Below are 23,805 nucleotides of genomic sequence, written 5' to 3'. Positions count from 1 at the left end.
TTTTCTGAAAAAGTTTCTTTACTATTTTAAAATTAAAAAAAAAAGTTACACTTCATACGTGAGCACAATCATTGGTATATGACTGGCAAACCTGTACAAATCAGATCATTTTGGTTCCGTGGATCTGCACTGATCGCAAAGGGTGACGCCTGACACCCGTTTCCGGGAAGCGATTCATGGATAAACGGCTGAAACAGCAGCAGCTACGGCTCTGGAGTCACGATCTTGCTCCCGGGGACAGCGGTCAAAAGTAGCTCTGCAGAGGCTCGCCCAGGATGACCTCCATCTCACGGATGACCTTCTGCACCTGATGTTCCACCTCCTCGCACTCATCTGTAACACAAGCATGTTGCGGTTAGCACTGGGGGGAGGGGGGAGACGGGCAGGACCTCCCAGCAAGACTAACTGCCATTAGACTTCAGTAGCTGTACTATTCAGAAGATGACATCATGTGTGCAGAGGTGGAAAGTTCAGGTCCAGAAAGTAGAAATCCAGACCAAGGTTTTGTTTCAACCAACCAATTGAGTACTCTGTGACTCTTCTCAACAGGTTGGTTGAAGGAAAACCTTGGTCTGGATTTCTACTTTCTGGACCTGAACTTTCCACCTCTGCATGGGTGTTCTGCAGAAAGGCCAAAATATACATTTAAGCTTATTATACAGCCAGGGGCTAATACTGAGTCAGGACTTCGAAATGAGAAGCGTGTCCTCTGGGATTTACACACGACGCTTGGCATGGAACGTTTCAGAGTAATATCTGACAGTAATACCCATTTTTGGATAACATGAGCACAAGTGACGCACCTTCCATCAGTTCGGCCAGGAACGGGATGGTCTCGGGCAGCAGGACCATGTAGTTCTCACGGAGTTTGCCGGCGAGCTCCAGCAGCATGAGCAGAGCAGAATACCTGACCTGGGGCCAAGTGGTGGTGGTGGTGGGGGGGGGGGGACATGGAAAGCAGCTTTAGGTCATTAGCCTCAGGACCCACGTTGTTGTATGTAATTTGACGACCCAAATTATGATTTAACAACAACAACAACAACAACAACAGTATGACATTAGAATTTAATATTTTTTCCCAATCACAAACTCCATGACCCAATGAAAATAGTCCAGCACGACTGACAGTTCTGAAGTAGAGCTTCAGATGAAGCCAACCAGCTGAGAATGCAGCTTTAAGTTTGCAGTACATTAAAGACATAGGTCAGGCTTTCTTTAAAAGTAGTTTTTTTTTTTTTTAAAGCATTTTCTTTGGCCTATTGGTCATTCAGGAATAAAACACCCCACTCCCAAAACACCTGGGACCTGAACGTGTAGCGATTTGGCTGTGAGCTGACACAAACGCAGAGGACCGCGATCGAAGCCAGCCCAGTCCTGAGCAGAGGACCTCCTGTAACGCAGGCAGATCCCAGGTCTGATCACTCAGCTGCACGGCTCGCAGACAGAGGCGTGGCAATGCGCGGTCGCAAGGCGAGAAGCCGAAGTGTCACGTGTTCAAATGGAAATCAATATCTGCTTTCATACTGATCCTTTTAAGAGTGGTGCTTGACGCATTGATTTTAAAAGGAAACTGCCTTCTGTGTTCTTAAATATCCATCGTACATCAGCATCACGGCACTAACAATGACACTGACAAGTGATTCACCAGATGTCTTTCCAGTAAAGATTGCGTGAGTTTAAATACCATAGTATGACCACATTTAAGTACAGTAAAAGATGACGAATGGCAGAATACTTGTGTTATGATGCTTCGCTGATTCCTATTGAAATGTGATACTCTGTGCTTTTTGTGTTCAAATTCAAACGGACTAACACAGAACACTTTCTCCCCTACAGTCTCATGGCTGGTTTGGTAATGATCGGATTACAGGTCAGAACTTTTCTAAACTGACCTATTTCTGCACCTGTTTCACCAGTGTTATGCAACAATATCATTCTTTCAAAACAGTGAGGGCACGTTACAGAAAGCTCTCACTGGGAATGAAGCAATGTCAATCCTTAATGCCACAAAGTGGGCGTAGAAAATGAGTGGCACCAGCTGTGCCCGTCTCGCCACGCCAGGCCCCGTTAAAAGCCATACGCTGATCCTCTCCTTACCTTGGCTGAGTTATGTCGCGTCTTCAGAAGGATCTGGTAGTTCAGCGTCTTCCACTGGGCGTCATCTCCCACGGCTACAGAGAACTGGGCGATGCAGGGCACCAGGTGCTGTGTGACCCGTCTCTGGTAGCTCTCTTCTCCTCCCAGCATGTTCTCCAGCTGCAGACGGAAGGTCGGTCAGCTCTCGGGGCAGAATGCGGTTCCATAGGGCGGCTTACCCTCCTCTATACTTTTTTCAGATGTGCTCAAGGTGCTCAAAGTACCTCCCGTCTATAATTCATTATTAAATGTGGTGGAGGCTGATCCATTTTCCACGTAATAATAAAAAAAAGATGTAACGTCACTCTGCTAATCTGCGCCGATAAGCCTGGCAAGGTTTTCACCACTGCAGATCCATGGTAGACTTGGTGTCATGTAAAGGTGACATCATACAGGGGTATGAATCAAGATTGTGATTCAGAAAGTGTTAATTGTGCATCTCTACCCTGGATCAGCATTTACTCTCGGTTCTGGAGGGATGAGGGGATCGGGCCCGGTTACAGCACGGCCCACAAACCCCCCCCCCGCTTTGGTTCCTGTTAAAGCGCACCTGGTCGACCAGCGGCGTCATGAGCGCGTCCACCCGCTCCTTGGTGACGAAACGCTGTGTGTCATACAGGAAGATCTTGTGCAGGCAGTCCAGCACCCATCGCAGGAGCAAGCAGCTCTTCTCCACGCCGTCGTCAGAGTCGAAAAAGGCCTTGTCTGGAGAAGTAAGGGTTACGGGTGAGGATAGTGGCTTCCAGAAACTACATCCAGACAGAATAACTATCTACTGCCTGTACATCCCAAAACAATCGTTTCAGCCATTTTTCAGAAGACATTCAAGCTCAGGTAAAGCTGCAGTGCTCTATCAGGCACTTGCCTGTCTTAGCGATGTTGGTCTGGTTGAGGAAGTCGGAAAATGGCTTGACCAGGTGCCCAGCAAAGAGGACGAAGAACCCCTTCAGCCGGTCAGCGATGCAGTCGGCCAGACGGCAGAAGGTCAGCATTCTATCCCGGGAGGCTCCCTCCATCCTGCACCAGTCAAACAGCTACGCGTAGAGCGAAAGAGCAGTGAGCGTCCGCAATGCATTATGGGAAAAGCACTGGTCTCAAAACGGTTCCAAACGCTTTCATGACACAGTTCGCCTACCGATCCGCGAGAAATGAAAAGGTAGAGCAAACTAATTCTGCGCAGAAATGTCGAGAAGTTGTGAGAAGCACCTTGAAGAACAGGGGTCTGAAGGTGACTTCAGAGAGCTTCAGGACCATGACCTGAAGGCAGCTGATCACACAGCCCTCCGTCTCATTCGCCTTCTCCAGGTTGCCCTATGACAGCAGAAATAGTTGTTTAATGGGACAGAAAATTTCACACACAAAGTCACACACAGGACCAAAAAACAGCAGTTTCCAAGAAATGGTTAATAATCACTGTTTCTCTCCTCCCCAAAAAACATGAAACAAATCATGTAATACGAGTCAGAGTGGGAAGGATTGTGTGGATTCTTCCAGAACAGACAGGAAGCTGAACAGAGGGCAGGGCAGGGCAGTCTCATTGTGAAGCACAAAGCCATTCTGTTCCCTGCAAAGATAAGCTCCCCTCTATTCACTGCGATCCCAGCAACCCACTCAAAAGCCAACCATGACCCAGAATGCACTGCGTGTCAAAAGAGCCTTAATTCAGGAGCCATAAAGAGCCTTGGTTTTCCTCAACAATTAAACTAAGCTGTTGATTTCAGAATTCTCTACTTGGGCTAAATAAAATACATCCACCTTGGCTGAATTCATCCCCCACATAATCTCTAAAAAAATAAAATTTGCAGTATTCCAGAATTCCCCAATTCCAGCCCTGGAGGGCCAGAATCCAACACAGTTTGCCGATTTCCCTGCCCAAACAGACCTAACTAAACCTTGTAATTAACTGATTAAGGTGTGTTTGAGCAAGGAAGTCCGCAAATTGTGTTGGATTCTGGCCTCCAGGACCAGAACTGGAGAACCCTGATGTAGATTTGACCTAACTGCAGTAAATGACTTTCACTTTACAGTGGTAATTCTTTACACAGGAGAATATCTGATTTAACAGTATTCATGTATAATAAAGGGGGGGGGGGGGTTTCCGATCGGTCACGAGCCCCTACCTGGCAATGCTGGGCTCGGAAGTCCAGGGCGCTGAGGAAGAAGGTGGTCAGCTCGCTCTGGTGGGCAGTCAGCTGCTCCTTCTCCATGTGTGAGATGTGCTCCTTCAGGATGTCCACCAGGGGCACCAGCCGACTCTGTTCCAGAAGGAAGAGCCGCACCATGACCACGACCGAATGCCTAATGTGCCAAGTGCTACACAGGAAGTGACTCTGCTACACAGGAAGTGACTCTGCTACACAGGAAGCAGCAACGATTTGATACCTATCCTACTAAAGGGCCTTATTACCAACATAGGGTTAATGAACACGTTGGAGGTGTGTTATAGAATACAGGGCTCCCTTAAATGCAGGTCAGAGGTATGCAGAACTGTGATCTTAAAATATTATTCATATCGTTGAGTTTTTATGTTTGCTGTTTAATAAGACTAATGAAGGCAGCCTGAAATATAAAAAATCTCCTTTATTATAAAATTCAACCGTAACTATGAAATACTGAAGCAGCATGTTCTGCTAACCAGCTAACTAGCTACAATCTTCTGACTCTACTAGCTGTTTGTTTAGTTTTTGAACCTTGGCTTGATGGAGGGGACACCTACCTGCTGGGAATCAACCGCCCAGGAGTAGCACTTAGCGACGGCAGGCAGGAAGACCCTCGGGGGCACCTTAGTGGCGAGCGTGGTCCTCAGTGAGCCCAGGCGCACCCCCAGCTGTGGGGACACCGTCCTCCGCTGTGTCACTCGCACGAGGCGGGCCACCTGCGGACGAAGCGGAGGCCATCGACTGGCTGGTCAGAATCAGGGGCGCCGATCTAATGCCTATCTGGTTAAAACAGCCACGCATATGCTTTTTCCCTTAAAACCAAAAACCAGCTACTTCACTAGCCTCATTACAAGCAGGTCTGAGGCCCACCAGGCACCAGCATACGTCCAGCTCAGAACTGCTAATGCTATGCTAGCAGTTCTAGAAGGAGAACTCGCCTGCAGCAGTGTGTCCTGCAGGTAGGGGCTCAGGAAGTGGGGCAGCGTCTCAGCCACGCGCTGGAGTGCCGTCACGGCGCTCAGGAGGTACACCTCGCTGGTGAGCAGCTCCTTCCTCTCCTTCAGGGTCTGCAGGACGGCTGGAATCAGTCTGCAGAAGGGGAGATTGACAGTGGCATTTCGTTTTTTGGTTTTCCCGAACAGCAGGACCAACATCAACCTGCAAAAGCTGCAGTCGCTAACACTTTATTGGGCTGTTTGTCTCCGAGTTTCCCACAGGATATGGGTAGGGTCTGGGGAGCGTTTCTCAACCCAGTCCTTGGGGACCCCCTGACAGTCAACATTTTTGCACCCTGCCAGCACACCTGAACCAAGCGATCATGAACAAACCAAACAATCAAGGACAAACCAAACGATCAAGGACAAACCAAACGATCAAGGACAAACCAAACGATCAAGGACAAACCAAACGATCAAGGACAAACCAAACGATCAAGCACAAACCAAACGATCAAGCACAAACAAAACGATCAAGGACAAACAAAACGATCAAGGACTGTCTGGGGGTCCCAGAAGAGCTGCGAAACACTGGTCGAGGCAGTCTTCAACCCCTCAAAAATATTCAGTGAAGATTTGCAGCCAAATCTTGCAGGTTTGTGTCTTTGGAGAACAGTGCAACGACCCCTAAGCCTTCACTGAAATGACTGAGTTCTGTCTAAAGACAACCCAAGAACAGATCTGGTCAAACAAGTCAGTACCGTCTATAGATGCATGCGGTGAGATACCTTGGTAGGTGAGGAACCGCCAGAGCCTTCAGTGCGCTGGTAACCTCGGCTATACAGAGCAAGGCGCTGCCCATGACGTTCCGATCCTCAGTAGGAGAGGCGACCAGCTCCACCGCAAAGGACAGCACTGGTACAAAGGCCCCCTGGTGGGCAGAGCCAAAACTGCGACACAGCAGCTTAAGGCTGTAGAGCGCGGTCTGCCTGTTGATGGCCTGCTCGTCCTCCTCCGTCTCTTCCTCACGCCGGCCTCGGCCAGCGATGGTCAACAGGTCATCGGTTAGCCCCAGGAGAACTTGGACCTACAGGGCAGGTGTAACGGAGAGTCAGTAACTAAACTGCATAGTGTTCTCCATCACTAGGCTCTTGAGAAGCTGGGCAATGGCATTCTGATCTCTCACCTGCTTGTCTTCCCATGGAGTCTTCTGCAGCAACTTGTTGTTCAGAAGATCCATGGCCTTTCGTCGCACTGAGGGCAGCTTATTACCCATCAGCCCCCTCATCACTGGGATGAAGGTGTCGGTGGGCAGCAAGGCGTTCACCTGGGCACACAGGGACACGGTGGCATTGAAAACATGGACACACCACCATCGGGTCCAACCCAGGCCCACAAGACCTCTACTCAAAATAAGGTAGAGCGGATCAGACAGTTCAGATCCTGATCCAGTTTGAGTGCACGAGTGGCAGATCTGAGTGGACCTGCTCATTACCTTGTCCAAAACGTCATAGGACTTGTTGAGCAGCGCCCTCCAAAACTTGGCGGTGGGTTTATCAGAGTTGGCCTCCACGCACTGAGCGACGCTGTTGATGTAGCTCAGAATCTCCTCCAGGAGGCTAAAACACGCCAGGAGGACCCAGGGTAAGAGGGCGACCACTTCAGCAGCACGAGAAAAGCCTCGTTTTCAGACGGTAGCTAATCTAGACACGTGCCAACTGCTCATAAAGCCAAAACCCTCCACTTTGAAATCTGAGCCCCGAGGTGGCACAGCTGATCATAACGAAGAGCCGGGCCAGCGAGTAGTGCAGATTAAACAAAAGGACTAGTTAAGCCATCTTGCTTGACCAAGCAAACCAAATCCAACCCTACCTTTGCTGAAGATGCTGGGTTCCGTGTGGTGTGTTACTACAGTCGACCACCTGTGATACAAAAAAATAAATAAAACAGCTATGGCATCGTAGCCCAAGCTACAGTGACACCGCAGTACCGGGCCTCCCTCCCCAGGGACCTACCTTGCTCACGAAGCTGTGTGACGCCAGCAGCTGCGCCATGAAAGACACGGAGAGGAACTTGTAGTGACGCAGCTCCTTGCCACTGTGCGTGTCCGTGTTGAAGAGGAGGGTCTCCACGCTCTCCTTCTTCTGCCCTCTGCGCGGAGTCTTCGTCTTCCTTTCATCTGTAGGCATGGCAATGTAGTGCAACTCCATTACCCACAATCCATTGCGGATTCTACCTCCAATCGGCAGCTAATGAACGGTCATTTGAAGCCACTCTCACGTTTTTGATTAATGGAAAAATGACCCCCTTAGTTTGAAAAATTCCCCATATTTAAATCATTACGATGATGGTATAGATGACATACTCATGGAACAGAATCAGATCTCGAATATGGGAGTCCTATATAGCTATATAACCCTAAATTAGTCAAGGGGCTTTTCGTACCCTCATCCTTGTCCTGGGGCAGCATACTCAGGTACTGGAGGATCTTGATGAGCGAAGTGAGCTGATCCTGTGCGTCGAACTCACAGCTCACAGATATCCAGAATTCCACATCCCTCTCCAGGACAGTCTCCTAGAGCGATGACAGGACACGGCCCCGTTGGGCTGAATACCATCTCTCGCCTTCTTTTACAGACCTACTCACTAAACACAGCTCATTAATTACCGCTATAAAAGCGACCTAGACCGATCTGAGGTACGCATATTAACGATTCTCCTTTGAGAATCTCAAGGCTCCGCCATGACGGATCTCGGAAACCAGGCCCACCTTGTTGATGTCCGCCTCGGCAGGAGGGGCCCGCGAGACGTGCTGCTCGAACAGCAGCATCAGCAGCAGCCAGAGGAAGCGGCTGGGGCCCAGCGTGGTCACCAGCTGGGCCAGTACAGGCTGCCGGCGGTGCTCGGGCACGTGGGGGAGGGCGTCCACGAAGACGTGCATCACGCGCACCACCACCAGCTCCACCTGAGCCGCCGGTGCCGAAGCCCCGCCCTCCTGAGCCTGAGGGGGGACAAGCGGGGGTCCACAGTCACTGTGCGGCTCTTACAACCGATCTGCATTTATTACCCTCAGCCCGTTTGTCGTTGAATCTGCATTTTCCCTCTTTTGCAGGCCTGATTCTCCTGACTTCGACAATAAAAGCGCAGGTAAGATTAGAGGACGATGGCAGAACATCAACGTAAAAACACAAGAAAGGTAACGAGCGCAAATCCATAAAAACGAAGAAAATTATACTATGGTAAGTCATATTCTCGTTATGAGAGTTTAATTGATTACTCAATCACTCAAAGCCTCTTGGCAACATCCCAGAATTGAACACCTAATAGTAAAATATTTGTCAGATTTTAGGACCTTAAATTTTGATTTTAAGATGTTTTGGATTTTTTATTTTTTTTTATTTTTTTTTTAAGATTTACAGGTTACATACCTTTATGAGGGCGGGGATTACGGTCTGGACCGTCTTGTTGATGACCTGGAAACTATAGGCATCATCCAGGCGCATGAGGTTCGCGCCCATGAAGGTGAAGATGGACATGATGTTGTGAAGGACCTTCTCCTGCATTGGAGGAAGAGAGGGAGACCATTATTAAAATTATCAAACCTTCCCAACGGACTAGGCGGTCTGGGCCGAGGAGACCTACCGGGAAGATCTCGGCCACGGCGCCGAGCAGCAGCAGGGCTTGGTGGTGGGTCTGAGGCACGTTGGAGCTCCTCACACACTGGACCACTAGCTCCACACTGAACTTCTCCTCCTCCAGCAGTTCTGCACAACGGTGAGGAAAGCACAAGATGAGTGTAAGTTAAGCCAGGCTGGTCTTAAACGTGACACTCAAACACCAGGCCCTCCATCTTCAAACACGGGGTCCCAAACCCCCAGGGAACCTTTCCATACCCCTGTTCCTCACCGTTCACCCACGTACCTTTGCTGCCCTCTGTGGATAGCTTCTGGCATATGCTGAGCAGGCAGCTGAGGATGAGCTGTTTGGTGTACTCCATGTTCCCTTGGTCTGACTGAACCGGCTCCAGAGACCTGCGGACCAGACGGGGAAGAAGAGAAACATCAAAGAACCTCTGAAGATAAATGACAACTTCATCCTACCACGATCCCTTCATCCATCCTTACGGGATCAAGCTGAACCGATCCAGTCTTGACAGTCTGATTAATAAGACATACTCTATGAGTAATATATTCATCACCAGACAGAGTCCCAAGTATTGGAGGGGAAGTGTCAGGAACCGTGAACTGAGGCCTCACATGTAACGTTCTGGTGAAAGCCACCCAGATGTCAGCAGGAGTCACTGCTGCTCAAATTTGCGGTCGAAAGACAGTCTCATTATACACTTGCATTCCTGACAGTCAATTCAGCGTGACACATTAACATTTGCATTAGATTTAAAATCCCCGCCAAAGAAAATGAGTGACACAACCCATCGGACTAAAGAACCTCGCCTTTAACAGGGTCCAGTACCGTCGGAGCCAAAGCTTCGGTTACCATAACGACCGGCAGTCAGGAAGTGATGTCCAGCAGGATTTACCTGGACAGGAGGGCGAAGAGGGCGGAGACCAGCATCTGGGGCCTCCGCAGCTTCTTCTTGTGCTGGAGCAGCTCCAAGACGAGCGTCACCCTCTCCCAAGGCACAGCGGCGCCCCCTTCTGGTGGACGTGGAACAGTGTCCTGGCCCTTCCTAAAAAGGGATTAAACGTCAGACACATCATTACTATGCTTCTCACAACTCACACTTAAAATTACATCACATACTATACAAATATGAATATATTTAAACAAATTTAAACCAAAGTTTACTTATGACACTATAAGATCATGCAAATTATGTATCCCTACATCTCCATTCTCTATGACATTCCCACATAACACCTGCCGCAGATAAACTTCTATATGTAATGTATCTGATAGCAAAAGCCCAAAGCTAATGATTCTAAGACAGTTCCGGGACGTTGCTCCCCGCACGGCTCAGATACACACCGCTGATGCATCTTGCTCCTGCGGGTCTGCTGTACGGTGCTCGACACCTTGGGTCTGTCTGCCGGGGTTAGTTCGGCAGCCACCAGCTCCGCATCCACGGTAATCTGGGGAAGACAAAAAAAATCCGTAAAAGCAAGAACGGCCATGAAGCCCAGTTTCCAGGATTGAAAGAGATACCAGGGTCTGAAGTGGGGGCAGGGGATCACCGTTTTGAAGACGTTACTGATGGCCTGGGCGCAGGCCGGATTCTTGCAGTCAACCAGCAGGTTGAACAGCGCCCCCAGGAGTTTCTGCTGGACCTCTGTGTCCCCAAGGGCCGAAAAGAACTGCTTGGTAATCTGGGCACAGACACCAAAAGGGTTCTTGTCAATCGTGATATTACAGACTCATGAAGGTTTCAGCCATGAGTTAGATGACGAGGTCAAGGTAACAGGAGCCAGCGCAAAGCGCACCATCCAAGACTGATTATGGTTGGATACAAAACTCAAAACTCTCAAATGCCAATTTAGCTACGTTGAAGGATGTTCTGAATGTTTTCCTCCATCTGTTCAGGAGCAAAAACAATCTGAGAGCTTCAAAGCCCTGGAATAAAGTACAAGGATTTGGAGGGCTACCACTAATTTCAGTCTTGCACTATGATTATACTTCACACGAGAGAAGATGGGTGTTAACGGAGAGGCACTGAATAAAGGATCATCTCATGATTCCGCACCTGATCCAGGGCCAGGAGCTGGAAGCTGGCCATGCCAGGGAACGGCTCCACGGACATGCCCAGGGCTCGGATGAAGACCTCCAGGCTCTTCTGGTGCCGGGCCAGGAGGGGGGCCGCCCGCTCAGTGAACTTGCCCAGCAGGAGCTGCAGCAGCACAGCCTCGTCCTTCAGGAAAGTGGGAGGCTCCGGCCCGTAAAGATCCAGCAGTCGCTCCATGGCGGGAAGCAGTGCTTCCAGGACGGACTGGGCAACATGAGAACCAGAACCATGAGGGAAACCCATCACAGCCCATTCCTTATAGGGAGTAGTATTATGGTATAGACTACACCATCTTTATACTGCAGAACATACATCACATGGGCAAAGGTGGGTAGTTCAGGTCCAGAATGTACAAATCCAGATTTTGTTTCAACCAACCAATTGAGTATAAAGAGTCAGAGTACTCAATTGGTTGGTTAAAACAAAATCTTGGTCGGGATTTGTACTTTCTGGATCTGAACTATCCACCTCTGCACATGGGTGAGGGTTTGAATCCCAGCCCCCGAAAGTCAACCAATAAATGGCAGAGAAGCAGCCGGTTCCTACCTCCGCATCGACCTCCTTCAGTAGCTTCAGCAGAGCCTTGGCCGTGTATGACGGGCAGTCCGGGGCCTGCAGGCACTGCAGGATCTGACCCACCGACGCCACCACCTTCCTGCCCTGGGCCTTGGCACCCGCCGCCACGGCCTCTGTGTACATCTTACCCAAAGCCTGCATGAGGATACCACTGCATGTCAAAAAGCAAGCTGGGGGCCTTTGCTACTTCAAAAAAGGAGATGGGGGGGTGGGCAGAGGACAGGCCATTTAAAGCTGATACATGCATTACTAATGTGGCTAACAGAAGAAAAGGCTATGAGGGACTCGAGGACAGATCACGATTCTAAAGTGACAGAAAAGCCAGAGGTAGAAAGTTCAGGTCCAGAAAGTACAAATCCAGACCAGAAGTTTTTAATTTCAACCAACCAGATGAGCACTCTGTGACTGACTCTTTATCCTTAACTAGCTGGCTGGAACAAAATCTTGGTCTGGATTTGTACTTTCTGGACCTGAACTTTCCACCTTTAGAGTTGAAGAAGCCAGATGAATTGCCTTCCACTGGGCTGGGGAGGAACACCCAGATCTAAGGTACTGGGGAGGACGGGTAAGTAACACTACCAGCGAACCACTGGAAAGCCCAGTAATACAGAGAAAACAAACACAATCAATAATATCAGGATCTGAACTAAAGAAAGCTTGGACATCCAGGTTATTAGCATTTATGAGATTGTTATGATTACTCAGTCAGTGTTTATGCAGCATCTCAGGATCACTGCAACTGGCAAGGGGGAGGGGGCCCGACCTGGCTGACATGGGAGGTGTCCGTGACGAGCTCCTCCGTCTCCCGCAGCAGGCTCTGGGTGACCTGGTAATACGGCGAGCCGTCCACCCCCAAGAGGGTCTGTAGAGCGGCTATGGCTGCCCGCCGCACCTCCCTCACCGGGGAGCCCAGGCATGCCAGCAGGGAGGGTACCACTGGGGGGGGGGGGGTGCACAGCATCAATATTCAGATTCGACAACGCGAGCAGAGCCAGGGGGCCCCAATGTTAATTAAAAACTGCTTTGACAAACACTTAGGCTACGTTAAAAGTGCTATTCAAAAACCTGTTATATTTAACATTCAAATTTAAATGGCAAAGCTACTTTGGCTCAAGATGGAATCATCTGAACATCAAGAAGCCCATGTAGCTTAGGATGCTGTCACTGGAGCGCCGGTCGATACCTGGGGAGGAGGCCGAGGCCAGCTGCTTGAGGGTCTTCGCCGGCTGGGCGGAGAGCAGGGCACGGCCCACGTACAGTGCCTGCGTCTGCAGCACTGCACTCACCCCGCATTCCAGCTGGTCGCTCAGGCTTTCTGCGTAGCCCCACAGCAGCGCCAGGAACTGGAACAGCTGGGTAGGCTCGGTCAGGTGAACCTGCAAACAGGGCCAGAAGTGAGGTCCAGTGGCCAGAAGTCACACCGCTACAGTCGAAAGGGTAACTGCTCTATGCTGCCCCCTACAGGTTGTGAATAACACTGCACAATACCTAAAACCTACCAAAAAAAAAAATCAATGATTTACATTTCAGCTGTATGGTTGGGAACGGAATTTCTGCAGTCGACTGAAGCCTTAAGTATAGGGTCTAGGCAGTTTTTTTAGGCTGTTTGAGATTGGATTAGCCAGTAGAAGTTCCTTCACACACCTCTCCCTCCATACAGCTCCTCCAGGTAACACCTGAACAACCCTGAATATGATCCTGAACAAACAAGTCTCAAATGATTTAAGATTTGTTTGGGGGGAAAAAAAAAAACCAAAAGGGGGGGGCACACCTGAATTAGGCGCCGCATGAGGGCCCGGAAGCCCTGAGATAGGGGCCCCCGGCTGGCCCCAGTGACAGTGGTCTCAAACAGCCGGATCAGCAGGCGGAGGTAGCAGCAGGTGGCGTTGTCGAGCTTCTCCGGGTTCCACCAGGTCTCTCCTGAGAGATGGGGGGTGTGTTTCAGTTACACACAGACATGCACTATGATTGGTCAGCACTGCGGTAACGAATACCCAATCAGGCAGGACACAAGGCCAGAGGGACACATGGATAGGACGGGTGCTATTAAAGGCCACTGCAAGGCGTGGCTCCCTTAAATGGTTTAGAGATCATTCCTCACTCATTTTACGTAACATCCATCCTATATGCTGACCTAAGCACTGAACTCAATGCAGGTATTACAAGAGCAAGAGTCCAGGGAAATGCTGAATACACTGGCTCATTGATGAATTACAAACTGAATGATCAGCCCCGAGCTCAAGGGGCCCCCAAGAGTCCTCAGCCCAAGGGGCCCCCATCAAGCCTGCAGTCTCAAGCCCAAGAGGCCCCTACTGTACCTGCAGCCCCGAGCCAAGGGGCCCCCACCAAGCCTGCAGCCCCAAGCCAAGGGGCCCCCACCAAGCCTGCAGCCCCGAGCCCAAGCTGTAGTACCTTTTAAGGGGGAGATGGCACACTTCAGGCTGGAGATGTAGACCTGGAGCAGAGCCATTAGCAGCACCCCCTGCTGAAGCTCAATGGCATCGCCGGTCCGGACCCGGTCCAGGTACTCCTGGAGTCTGTCCGACGGGGGGAAGCTTGCGAGGTCTAGCTCCTCTGCCGGCTGGGATGACCTGTCCTGGAACACGAATCAAACAGTGACTATTAAGAGAGAAATCTGATTGTAAATGAGGACTGAGATGTTTCACCATTAAACGGAGAACCCCAGACTGATACTGATCAGGAGTATGCGATTCGTGGAAACAGAATACAGAATACTCCATTTCAGCTTCTATTTCTTTTAAACTACACTATCATACAGGTAAAAAGGAAACATTTATTCATAGTAGGAAGTTAACATTCACTTTCACCTAAAATGAAATTCATGGTTATAGGGTAAGTAGTGGGCGACATGTAACTAAAGTACATAAAATAAAGGAAATTCTAGTTCTCATTGGCTGTTAATAATTTTCACTATAGTAAACGTGTCAGCTTCGCAAATCGTCATAAATACAAGACAGAAAAATGGCCACGCCCGCTATGACGGCCACAACCCCTATAACAGCCACGCCCCCTACAATGACCACGCCCCCTATGGTGGCCACGCCCCCTATAATGGCCACGCCCCCCACAGGCGCCTCACCTGACTGAGGTTCCATGCCGTGAGCTCCTGCAGCTGCGGCTCCAGCAGGCTGAAGACCCGCTGGGCTGTGTGGAGGTGCTGAGCCTCAGGAAGGCCGTCCAGGCCCTTCACCAGCACAAAGGTCAGGATGAGGAAGGCGGCTCGCTCCCTCACACCACCACGCAGGCTGCCGACCACCTCAGCCAGGCCCTCCAGCTTGGAGACAAAACATCAGAAACACCTGAGACCCTACATTCCTACACAAACCAAAGGTTTGCTTAATCTATGCTGAGCTTTAAGGATTAAGTAGTAACTACTGCACACAACAGTGTTTCCCCTGACCATCTCATCTCCTTCAGTCACTCCCTTTGGTCATCTCTAGAGGACATAAGTGCAGAAGAACACAGAGCCACAACAGGCAGACAGGAAGTGACACGCGACATTCAGGAGCTCAGCAGACACCCAAAAGGCCTAGATCAGAGTTTCCTGGGGGGGGAAAAAACCACGGACCGCCTGGGGGTTCCCGAGGATTTGGTTGGGATAATTTTGCGTCGTTTACAGCTATTTATCCAGCTGAAAATCGCACAAGAACAAATCAGTTAAGTGCAGGGACAATAATATACCCCCCCCCCCCAAATTAAATATGAACCTTCACTTCCCCACTGCACAGACTGCCTGAGAAAGAAGTCCTTCAGCAAGGCGAGATCACACTGAGGTTTGGGGCCCACTTACAGAGCTGCGCTTGGACGCGGCGCTCATCGCCGACAGATTCCCGATCATCGTGGAGACAAGCTGCTGGTTGGCGGCACCGATGACGTCTGGGCTTGCGGCCCCCACACCTTCCAAGACTGCAGCCGGGAGAAGGAAGGTGGTCCATTTTTAAGAAAAGTTACTAAACACCAGCTAAAACCATTTTCATTCCTTGGAATAATAACAAGGCACTATGTGTCATTTTAATTTGAAAACATCCTTCCTGTAATAGCAGAAACCAATAAAATCTTGCAATATTATTGTTGTAGAAACAATCCCACGCCCCACTCTGTAATTATGCAAAGGCAAAACCTAGGACACCAATCAAAAAAACACACCTTTCATACATTTTTAAACAGAGTATATCAGGGCTCTTCGAATCTGGACCTCGATTCCAAATCCAGGCCGTGTTTTCAGTTCTCCCAGGTAGTTAGTTTAATAATTACTGATTCTGATTGGTCAGAGGCTTCACACCTGGCTCACAGGTAAAGGAAGACTGGAAGACCAGCAGTGCTCGGACCTCGAGGACCGTGATTTGAATAACGGGGGAGTATATCATCGCTGTCCTGTGAAAACTGTATGTCCACTTAACGATTGCGACTTTTTACTATAAATGGAATGCGCCCATTTTTTATGAAGTCATGTACTTCAATACTAAATTTTAAGTTATGTTTCAACTCGTTAACATTGGTATTCACGATGGTCATTTGTATGGATCCTTTCATATTGCTAATTCTGGCAATGCAAGCTTGAGAGCTAGCTAGCTAAGATCATTGTTAATCGTGAATATAAATCAAAATTAGTTTGTATCTTGCTGAAAATGGCATATTTGCCTCACTGACTACAATCCAAAGTCCATTTAAAAGATTAAATCGTTCACTGATGGATGTGTAAGGATAGTTTTCTATTTGTGGTGCTAAGGGTGTGTCATTATTGTTTTTGGTTCATTTTGCAAACTAATTTTTGAGAAAATTTTCCCACTCCTGAAATACTGGATTTTTGCAGACGCGCATTTGTCATCGAGAATGACAATCTGGTCCCTTTGTAACAAAGCGGTCACCTTCGGAGTACCCCCGCGTGAGGGGGTTCTGGGACATTATGGTGGAGCGGGCAATAAGGCTGGACAGCTGGTGCTCGGGGTATTCCGGGTGGGGGCAGGTGACGACCAGGAAGGGCAGCAGCTCCTTCTGCAGGCGGCCTTTCAGGGCGGGGTCTTCTCCGTACAGACGGCTGTCATCTAGGAGCTTCACTGCCTCCTTCAGGACGGGGTACCTTAAGGGGAGAGAGGAGAGATAATGACTCCACGGTCTCTCCTGGGGGGGCTGCCAGCTGGCTGGAGCGGCTCGAAGACATGGCAACGAATCGTGATGCGTGGCAAAGCAGGAACGTCACGTCGCTCACCAGTTTGCTGCCACTGAAAGATCTATGCGCTGGAGAAGTGACATCAAGCAGGAGACTGTGTCCTCAGCACCTAGGAGCTCAAAATTTGCCTGTGGAATTAAACAATAACAACAAACAATTAGAAAAGATGCGTAAAAAGCACGTATGCCAGTAAATAATTTTTCCGTGCGCCGTTAAAACTTCACTCGCCTCCAAAGCCGTCATGGCCGACAGAACCACCTCTGAGACGTCATCCTTCATACGTTCCAGGACGGCCTCTCTCAGGAACACCTCATCAAATCCCTCCTGAGGAGAAACGAATCACCAGATGGACACCATGACCTTCCGACAGGATATCTTAGGATACCAAAATCTACACCATCAACACTCTTAAGAGGCGACACAGCAAGACCCGTGCATCTCAGTAAGCGGTACCCACCCTAACCCGGCGTACTCCTAACTTCACTCATTAACTAGAAAACCTGTCGCCCAGATAGCATATTAGCAGAGGTGGATAGGTCAGGTCTGGTAAAAATCCAGACCACGATTTTGTTCCAACCAACCGAGTACTCTATGAATGTGACTCTCTGTACTCAACTGGTTGGTTGAAACAAAACCTTGGTCTGGATTTGTATTTTCCGGACCTGAACTTTCCACCTCCGCATGTTAGTCTAACAGGGGTCTATCAAGATGCAAGGGATCCCCTTGTGCATTACAGGGTCCATCAGCTCTGTGAAAAGCAAACAGGTAGAATCTGAAACGTACCTTTCCTGCACGGAGGATCTCCTTCAGATGCTTGAGTGCCAGGTTCCGGACAGTAGGGAGGTGATGATTCAGACTGAGGAGCAGGGAGGTGTCGGAGGCAGCCAAAATCTAGATGGTGAGGAACATCAAATGAGCCTGAGAGCCTGAGTTACTTCCCCCTTCCTGCCCAACCTCGGGGGGGGGGGGGGGGGGGGGATCTCCAAACACACCTTGTACTTCCCACTACTCATTGACAGGGAGATGAACTGGTGGAAGAGTTCTTGTTCCTCCTGGCTGGAGGTGTCACACAGGTGGCCTTCCAGTACGGCCCCCAGGGCGCCGGGGTACCTGAAGACAAAGGAGGTGGGCGGAAGGGGGGGGGTTGGGGTCAGCTGATGTCTCCCCAGGTAGCGGGACACAGCTCGAGCACTGAGACGGGCTTACTTTGACTCAAACGTTCGGACCAGGGGTGTCAGTCGCTGGTTGAGGCTGGAGATTTCATCTGCGGAGAGGCGACTCTCAGCACCATGGCTAAGGAACTCTTGGAGAAGGAGCCTGCGATGACAAACCGCTTGGGTGAGCAACCTGAGGACGCACATCTGACACTCTGCAAAAACCACACGGAATCTGGGCTTCTCCATAAAGTCTCCACCACAGCGGGGACGACATAGTACTTTGCCACAGTGATGTCCAGGCCGCTGGAGAGCGTGAGGTCCTGAAGGACAGACTCCAGAAGGCTTCCGTAGTTTGCAGTCTCCGAAGACTCTCCGTCTCCTTGGAAAAGAAAGGACAGTGTCAAAGTGGTTCTGAGTCTTCATCTGCACTGTCATTCCATGCCAGAGTTGGGGGTGGGGGGGTAGGGGTTGGGGGGGGTGTTACTGACTCACCGCTGGTGGTAACGACGCAGCGAATCAGGCGAGGCAGAAGGTAACGAAGCAAGGGGCTGATGTCATACATCGACGCAATGTCCTTCAGTGTGGGGACCAGGGTGGGGGTGGCACACAGGAACCCAAAGGCTCTGTTTGGGGGAGGGAGGGGGAGACTCAAATTATAAAGACAAAAAACCCACACAAAATATCAAAAAAAAGGTGCCTTGGGGAACTCATAGCTGGACAATTTACTGGAGCGATTCTGGCGGAACTGAACCAGTACCTACAAATGTAAGAATCCACGGGGGACCTTCATTTTAGGGCTGGGCGATATCATATCGATATTATATCACGCATGCGCAATAATCACCAGGGCTTCGGATGACAGACGATGCATTTGGTCATGCGTCAGCTTTTCGGTGAAATACGGACATTTATGCTCACAATTTAAGCAGTTTAGTAGTATGGCTAAAATATTAATGAGGCTTTGTATGACGTCCAAAAGTCAATATTAGTATAAATACGGCATATCCTTATGTTTCATAAATGTGTCAGAATTTGAACTGCAAAAAGTACCGTCACACGTCATTTTACGTTGTTTATCCACAAGATCTCCTCTTAAAAGATGTGGTAGCTGCTCTTCTTCGCCGCGACTTCAGTGCATATTGCACTGAGGTATACAAACCGTAGTATACCAAACCGTAGTATACCAAACCGTAGTATGTGGGGTGCTACGCTAATCGAATTTAAGAAACAAAGTTTATACAGATTACTTACTTTTGGGTATCACAAAAAGCATCTCATTAATATTTAAGCCAAACTACTAATCCTTTTACCAGATTATGGGTGTAAATTAATGTCCGTATTTCACCAAAAAAGCTGGCGTCCGGCCAAATGCTTCGTCTGTCATCTGAAGCCCTGGTGATTATTGCGCATGTGTGATATAACATCGATATGATATCGCCCAGCCCTACTTCATTTGTCAAACAGAGACGTCAGCCTACAGTGACAAGCACTGCGGGCAATAAGTTATCGATACCTCAGTTATGATCACCAGCGGCATTAGGTCTCGCTTGGCAATGGAACCATTTCCAAATGCTGTTGGATGCATTAAATCCCTATTATTCAAATCACGGTCCTCGAGGTCCGGGCACTGCTGGTTTTCCAGCCTCCCTTTACCTCTGAGCCAGGTGTGAAGCCTCTGACCAATCAGAATCAGTAATTATTAAACTAACTACCTGGCAGAACTGAACACAAGGCCTGGATTTGGAATCGAGGTCCAGTTTTGAAGAACCCTGCATTAAATATACAAGATGCTAAAATGCTCTAAAAAGATGGAAATACTACAGAAAGTTTCAAATTATTTGATCAAAAACATACAATAAAACTGGCTTGTTACAGACTAAATGAAACACAGAGCCCTAAATGAGTGAAATTAAGCTCACTTTTTCCCCACAGCCTCCGTCTTCTGGTTCTGCAGCAGGATTATGAGGCACCCCAAGCCCTCTCTGGGCAGTGCAGGGACCCCAACGATGGACTTGCTGATTTGCACGGCGAGCGTGTTGACGAGGTGGGCCTCCATGACCACCTTCACCGCCAGCTGGCAGACCACCATGTAGGTGGCGGCCTTGTAATCAGCCAGCGACGACTTCAGGCCCTGGCGACGCCCAGGAAACAGCGGGCAGAGGGAAAGCCCAGGTCACAGGCAGAACACGTCAGAATATACGCCAACGTACAGTTCGCGTCAAGCGTTTAAATGCAGATAGATGGGCAAGAAGGTACGATTCCCACCTTCTGGATGTATGGCAGCAGCTTGGCTATCAGTGTGTCTGTGACTTTCTCCACTGCGTCCAACGCGGAAACGACGGTGGAGGCATAGAAGGAGAAGATCACACGGAGCTGAGGACAGCTTCCGCCGGAATCTGCGTAGGCCTGCAGGACAGCGGGTGACAACAACCGGGACCAGTCAGTCGAAGCAGGACGCGGCATCCAAGAGTATGTTTGGCTAAAGGTCGGCTCCAAATACCAGTACCTTCACTGACTTGGTAACCAGTGTGCAGATGAAGTCCATAAAGCCCAGATCTTTGTAACAATGAGTGATGAGGGTTCCTCTGGCCAGTGGCACTCCAGGAATCTGACCAAGACGAGCAGCATACAAATCATCCCACGATATTACGATATTTAATACCCCACTGCCCTATATTGTTATACTGTTGCACTCTTTAGTGTTGTTTTTGTCCTGCCCGGAGTATTGTTATATGTTGCAGTCCATGGAGAAACGTTGTCTCATCTCACTATGTACGTATAAACAGCTGACGATGACAATAAGTAACCTTGAACCGCACGACATCACTCCGAAAAAGCCCAATTGGAATTCTAGTAAACATTAGCATCACTGCTAAACACACTGAAGTCCCAAACAGGCAAATCAGCTGAGCTAACAAATCATTACCTGGAGGCTATGCAGCCAGTTCCATCGATGAGTAGGATCCTTGATATCCAGAAGTTGGATAACTCTTACAAACAGTTTGGTTTCATGGTACGGCAGAGCACAAGCTATCAAGCTGTCTTGGTTATAGAGGTGGATGTGGAACCTGTTGAAAATATCAGTAAGACCAAAATTAACAATTAACATTTCCCCCAGAAAAAAAAACAGCCTTAGCTAGACCAAGCCCAATGCAGGGCTGCAGTTGACAAATGTCTAAATTTATCTGAACAGCACATCTCAATGCTGTCAGAAACACAAACACATGAAGAACATGTAAATAGCAGAGAGAGAGAGAAGGCAGGTGCTGGAGCAAACAAATTACGAGGAATTCAAAGCGAGCTCCAAAAACCTGACTTCCAAAAGCAAAAGTAGTTGTTTGGAAAGTCGCAGCTGGGTGGTCGACACCTCACCTGTGGATGAGCCACTCGATGCACTTCTGAGCCGGCTTCAACAGGAAGTAAGGCGAGAGGCGAGTCAGAAACAATGAAATGGAAGTGTCCAGCTTCTGGTTGACTTCTTTGGACTGAACGCTGCGCTCCAGCCCCTTGGAGGCCTGGCTGAAGAGCGTCTCCTGGAACTCCTCAAATAAAAGATCAATTCCCAGCAGCTCCTCCAGACCCGTACAACCTGACAGGGACAGAACAGAAAATGAGTATGAGTATATCAGTTAAGTGAAAAAACACCCCCCAGTAAAGTAAAACCCTTCAATCTGACAAACACAGTGTTTACTGGGCGGTCACAGAATCAGTTACCCAAGGCAAAGAAAGTGTCTCTGTCGATTCTGGCAGCCTCTTTCGGATCAAAGAGAAGAGAGGCAACCTCTTTCCTGGTGAACAGGTTGGCATTATTCTGCGGCAGAGCCAACCGCTTGAGCTGATGCGCTAAAGATGTCATTTCCGTTGATTCCCGCAATCTAAAAATGTAACAAAAATGTCATTCATCACAATCAGTTTGGCAAACGAAGAATCAAAATCAAAAGCACCTAAGAGTAGGGGTGAACACCATGCCAAATTTTTTATATAAAAACGTAGCCCTCTCTGTTTTTTTTTTTTTTTTTTTTTTTTTTTTTTAGGTACGTACACATTTAACAGCGTACGGACAAACTGATGCTCGCTGCCCAATAGTAAGCCCTTTACTTTTCACTGAAGCCTGATATTTCATATTAATAATAGCTTTTTATGAGGCGTATATTCAGTCTATAAAAAGAAGCGAACACGTCTACAGTATGTTAAACATTTAACAATTAACGCAATAAAATCATGTCACTTAAACGTGCAACAGTGTAATAATAAGAACACTGACAGAAGTCTGCAAGTACATGAAACTGAATCACAAAACCCAAAATGACCAAACAAAAATAATTTATACGCAACTATTTACATTTCCCAAATAATAATAAAAATATATTGATTACACTCACAAGATGACTACATACTAATAGAAACGTGATACCAGCAACATAAACCCACCTCGCTACAACAGCCTTGCTCTCACATGTGTAGTTTCACCTCTGCCCCGGAAGTAAAATTCATCTACCGGCAGATGGATATTGAATGAGTTTGTCAAAGCGCCATCTATTGGTTATTTGATGAACCTGCATGCTACCTTTTTTAAAAGTGACTATTAAAGGTACAAGCAAGTATCTTGTCCTTTTAAAATGTACTTTAAAAAGAAAGAACCTTTCTTTTTAAAAGGTACTTGCTTGTAACGGAAAATATTACTTTAGGCTAAATATAGTTTCAAAATAGTATGATCCCCTCCGGGGATCATTAAAGTACCATCTCATTACTTATTAATCATGCTAAAGTCATTGCGAGTAGAATCTTTAAAATGAATTTGCACTCTTAAAAGTTGATAGGAGTCGTCAGATTTTCTTGGCCAGTAACAGCAAATATACGACTGTTTAATTAGCTTAAGACATATCATGCATTCCATTTGCCTCGGATTCCGATTTTCGGAATCCGAGATTACGTCACATCCGGTAAAAACTCGGAAAAACCGAGTTGGATACGTTCCATTTGCCAAAGAAGTAGCAATACCATCGACCCATATGAAAAAGCAAGATTTTTTGCTTAGCCGGACAACTTGTCGGATTTAAGGTACCTCAGTTTAAATGGCCTTTATTTTCGCTCACTTACAATTAGCCCGAACTACCTTAAATCCGACAAATAATCCGACTAATCATGAAATCCAATTCTAGACCGGTTAATTGGTAGCCATTGTTAGCCATATCACTTGATAACACATTACGCGCGGTGCTTCACGTATAAAACTCCGTAGCAACACGTCCACAGATAAGTTGGACGGTATAGTGTGTGCGACCGATTTAATGAGCCAGAAATGAGAAGTAGTGCTTAAACAGGATAAAACTACAACTTTCCCTTCTGTTGATAAAGGGCGCAGCCATCTTCGATTCTGAACTCGGGATCCTCTGCGTTATCCGAGATCATTCTCGGATCTCCGAGAAACGGGAGCGCGCATGTCGTCACTTCCGGCTTTGAAACTCGGAATCCAACTCGGAATCCGAGTTCCCAGGGCAAATGGAACGCACCATTACTACCTAATAACGAGTAATTTCAATATTCCAAGCTTTTCAAATTTTTTTGTCATGTACATACGAAACATACTTATTGTCATGACCTGCTCGTACGATCCTCGTGTGTGCCACGCCCCCTCATTACCTACGCGTGCTACCCCGATTGTGATCACCTGTTGCCTGTTGTTTTCTGCTTGTCTTGTGTATTTAGTCCCCGCTCAAGTCTGTTTCCCTAGGTGTGTCATTGACGTAGTTTGCCGTGTGCTCCCCTTTGTCCTGTCCACTTTAAATAAACCCCGTTTTGATATAATTCACGGCTCTCTCACCTGCTTCCCCGCTCGCCGCACGCCGGTCATTACACTTATAATCAAATGCTCAAATATATGCACGTTGGAATATGAAAATACAATATAGCG

General features: G+C 48.3%; 1 protein-coding gene across 3 annotated transcripts; it reads right to left on the bottom strand.

Annotated features, from left to right (window-relative positions):
- heatr1 (HEAT repeat containing 1) lies at positions 1-23,736 on the bottom strand. Of its 3 annotated transcripts, none has more exons than XM_072703719.1 (45): positions 23,716-23,736; positions 21,606-21,766; positions 21,264-21,480; positions 20,818-20,959; positions 20,398-20,499; positions 20,157-20,297; positions 19,811-20,022; positions 18,384-18,514; positions 18,171-18,270; positions 17,941-18,051; positions 17,727-17,844; positions 17,518-17,625; positions 16,963-17,058; positions 16,774-16,862; positions 16,433-16,644; positions 15,355-15,470; positions 14,644-14,838; positions 13,956-14,139; positions 13,315-13,463; positions 12,727-12,919; positions 12,307-12,479; positions 11,514-11,678; positions 10,929-11,171; positions 10,423-10,554; positions 10,217-10,320; positions 9,768-9,917; positions 9,152-9,261; positions 8,873-8,994; positions 8,659-8,787; positions 8,001-8,231; positions 7,676-7,805; positions 7,246-7,409; positions 7,103-7,152; positions 6,726-6,849; positions 6,417-6,557; positions 6,019-6,317; positions 5,234-5,384; positions 4,853-5,011; positions 4,257-4,391; positions 3,343-3,447; positions 3,002-3,170; positions 2,687-2,841; positions 2,098-2,256; positions 804-912; positions 1-333 (listed from the first exon to the last, which is right to left on the bottom strand). In XM_072703719.1, exons 2-45 carry the CDS (start codon positions 21,745-21,747, stop codon positions 245-247), a joined length of 6,456 nt encoding a protein of 2,151 aa, XP_072559820.1. In that variant the 5' UTR covers positions 21,748-21,766; positions 23,716-23,736; the 3' UTR covers positions 1-244. The 3 variants fall into 3 exon arrangements, with proteins under 3 accessions (XP_072559820.1, XP_023686780.2, XP_072559819.1); XM_023831012.2 differs by lacking the exon at positions 23,716-23,736 and adding an exon at positions 22,323-22,410; XM_072703718.1 differs by lacking the exon at positions 23,716-23,736 and adding an exon at positions 22,274-22,320.
- Between the last annotated feature and the right edge of the window lie 69 nt (positions 23,737-23,805).

This window comes from Paramormyrops kingsleyae, chromosome 20 (assembly GCF_048594095.1).
Source record: "Paramormyrops kingsleyae isolate MSU_618 chromosome 20, PKINGS_0.4, whole genome shotgun sequence".
NCBI classification, from domain to species: domain Eukaryota; kingdom Metazoa; phylum Chordata; class Actinopteri; order Osteoglossiformes; family Mormyridae; genus Paramormyrops; species Paramormyrops kingsleyae.
The sequence above is the reverse complement of the archived record's forward strand: the minus strand, read 5'-3'. Positions and strand labels throughout refer to the sequence as shown.

What these genes read in the sequence shown, in the direction of transcription:
- heatr1 (XM_072703719.1), bottom strand. Translation starts at nt 21,747, where the DNA reads ATGACATCTTTAGCGCATCAGCTCAAGCGGTTGGCTCTGCCGCAGAAT. An exon ending in ACGGAGGCTGTGGGGAAAAA is followed by an intron (nt 18,515 to 19,810) that starts GTGAGCTTAATT and finishes TCCCCCAAACAG; the next exon opens with AGCCTTTGGGTTCCTGTGTG. An exon ending in AGCTCCTGGCCCTGGATCAG is followed by an intron (nt 10,555 to 10,928) that starts GTGCGGAATCAT and finishes GTCTGTGCCCAG; the next exon opens with ATTACCAAGCAGTTCTTTTC.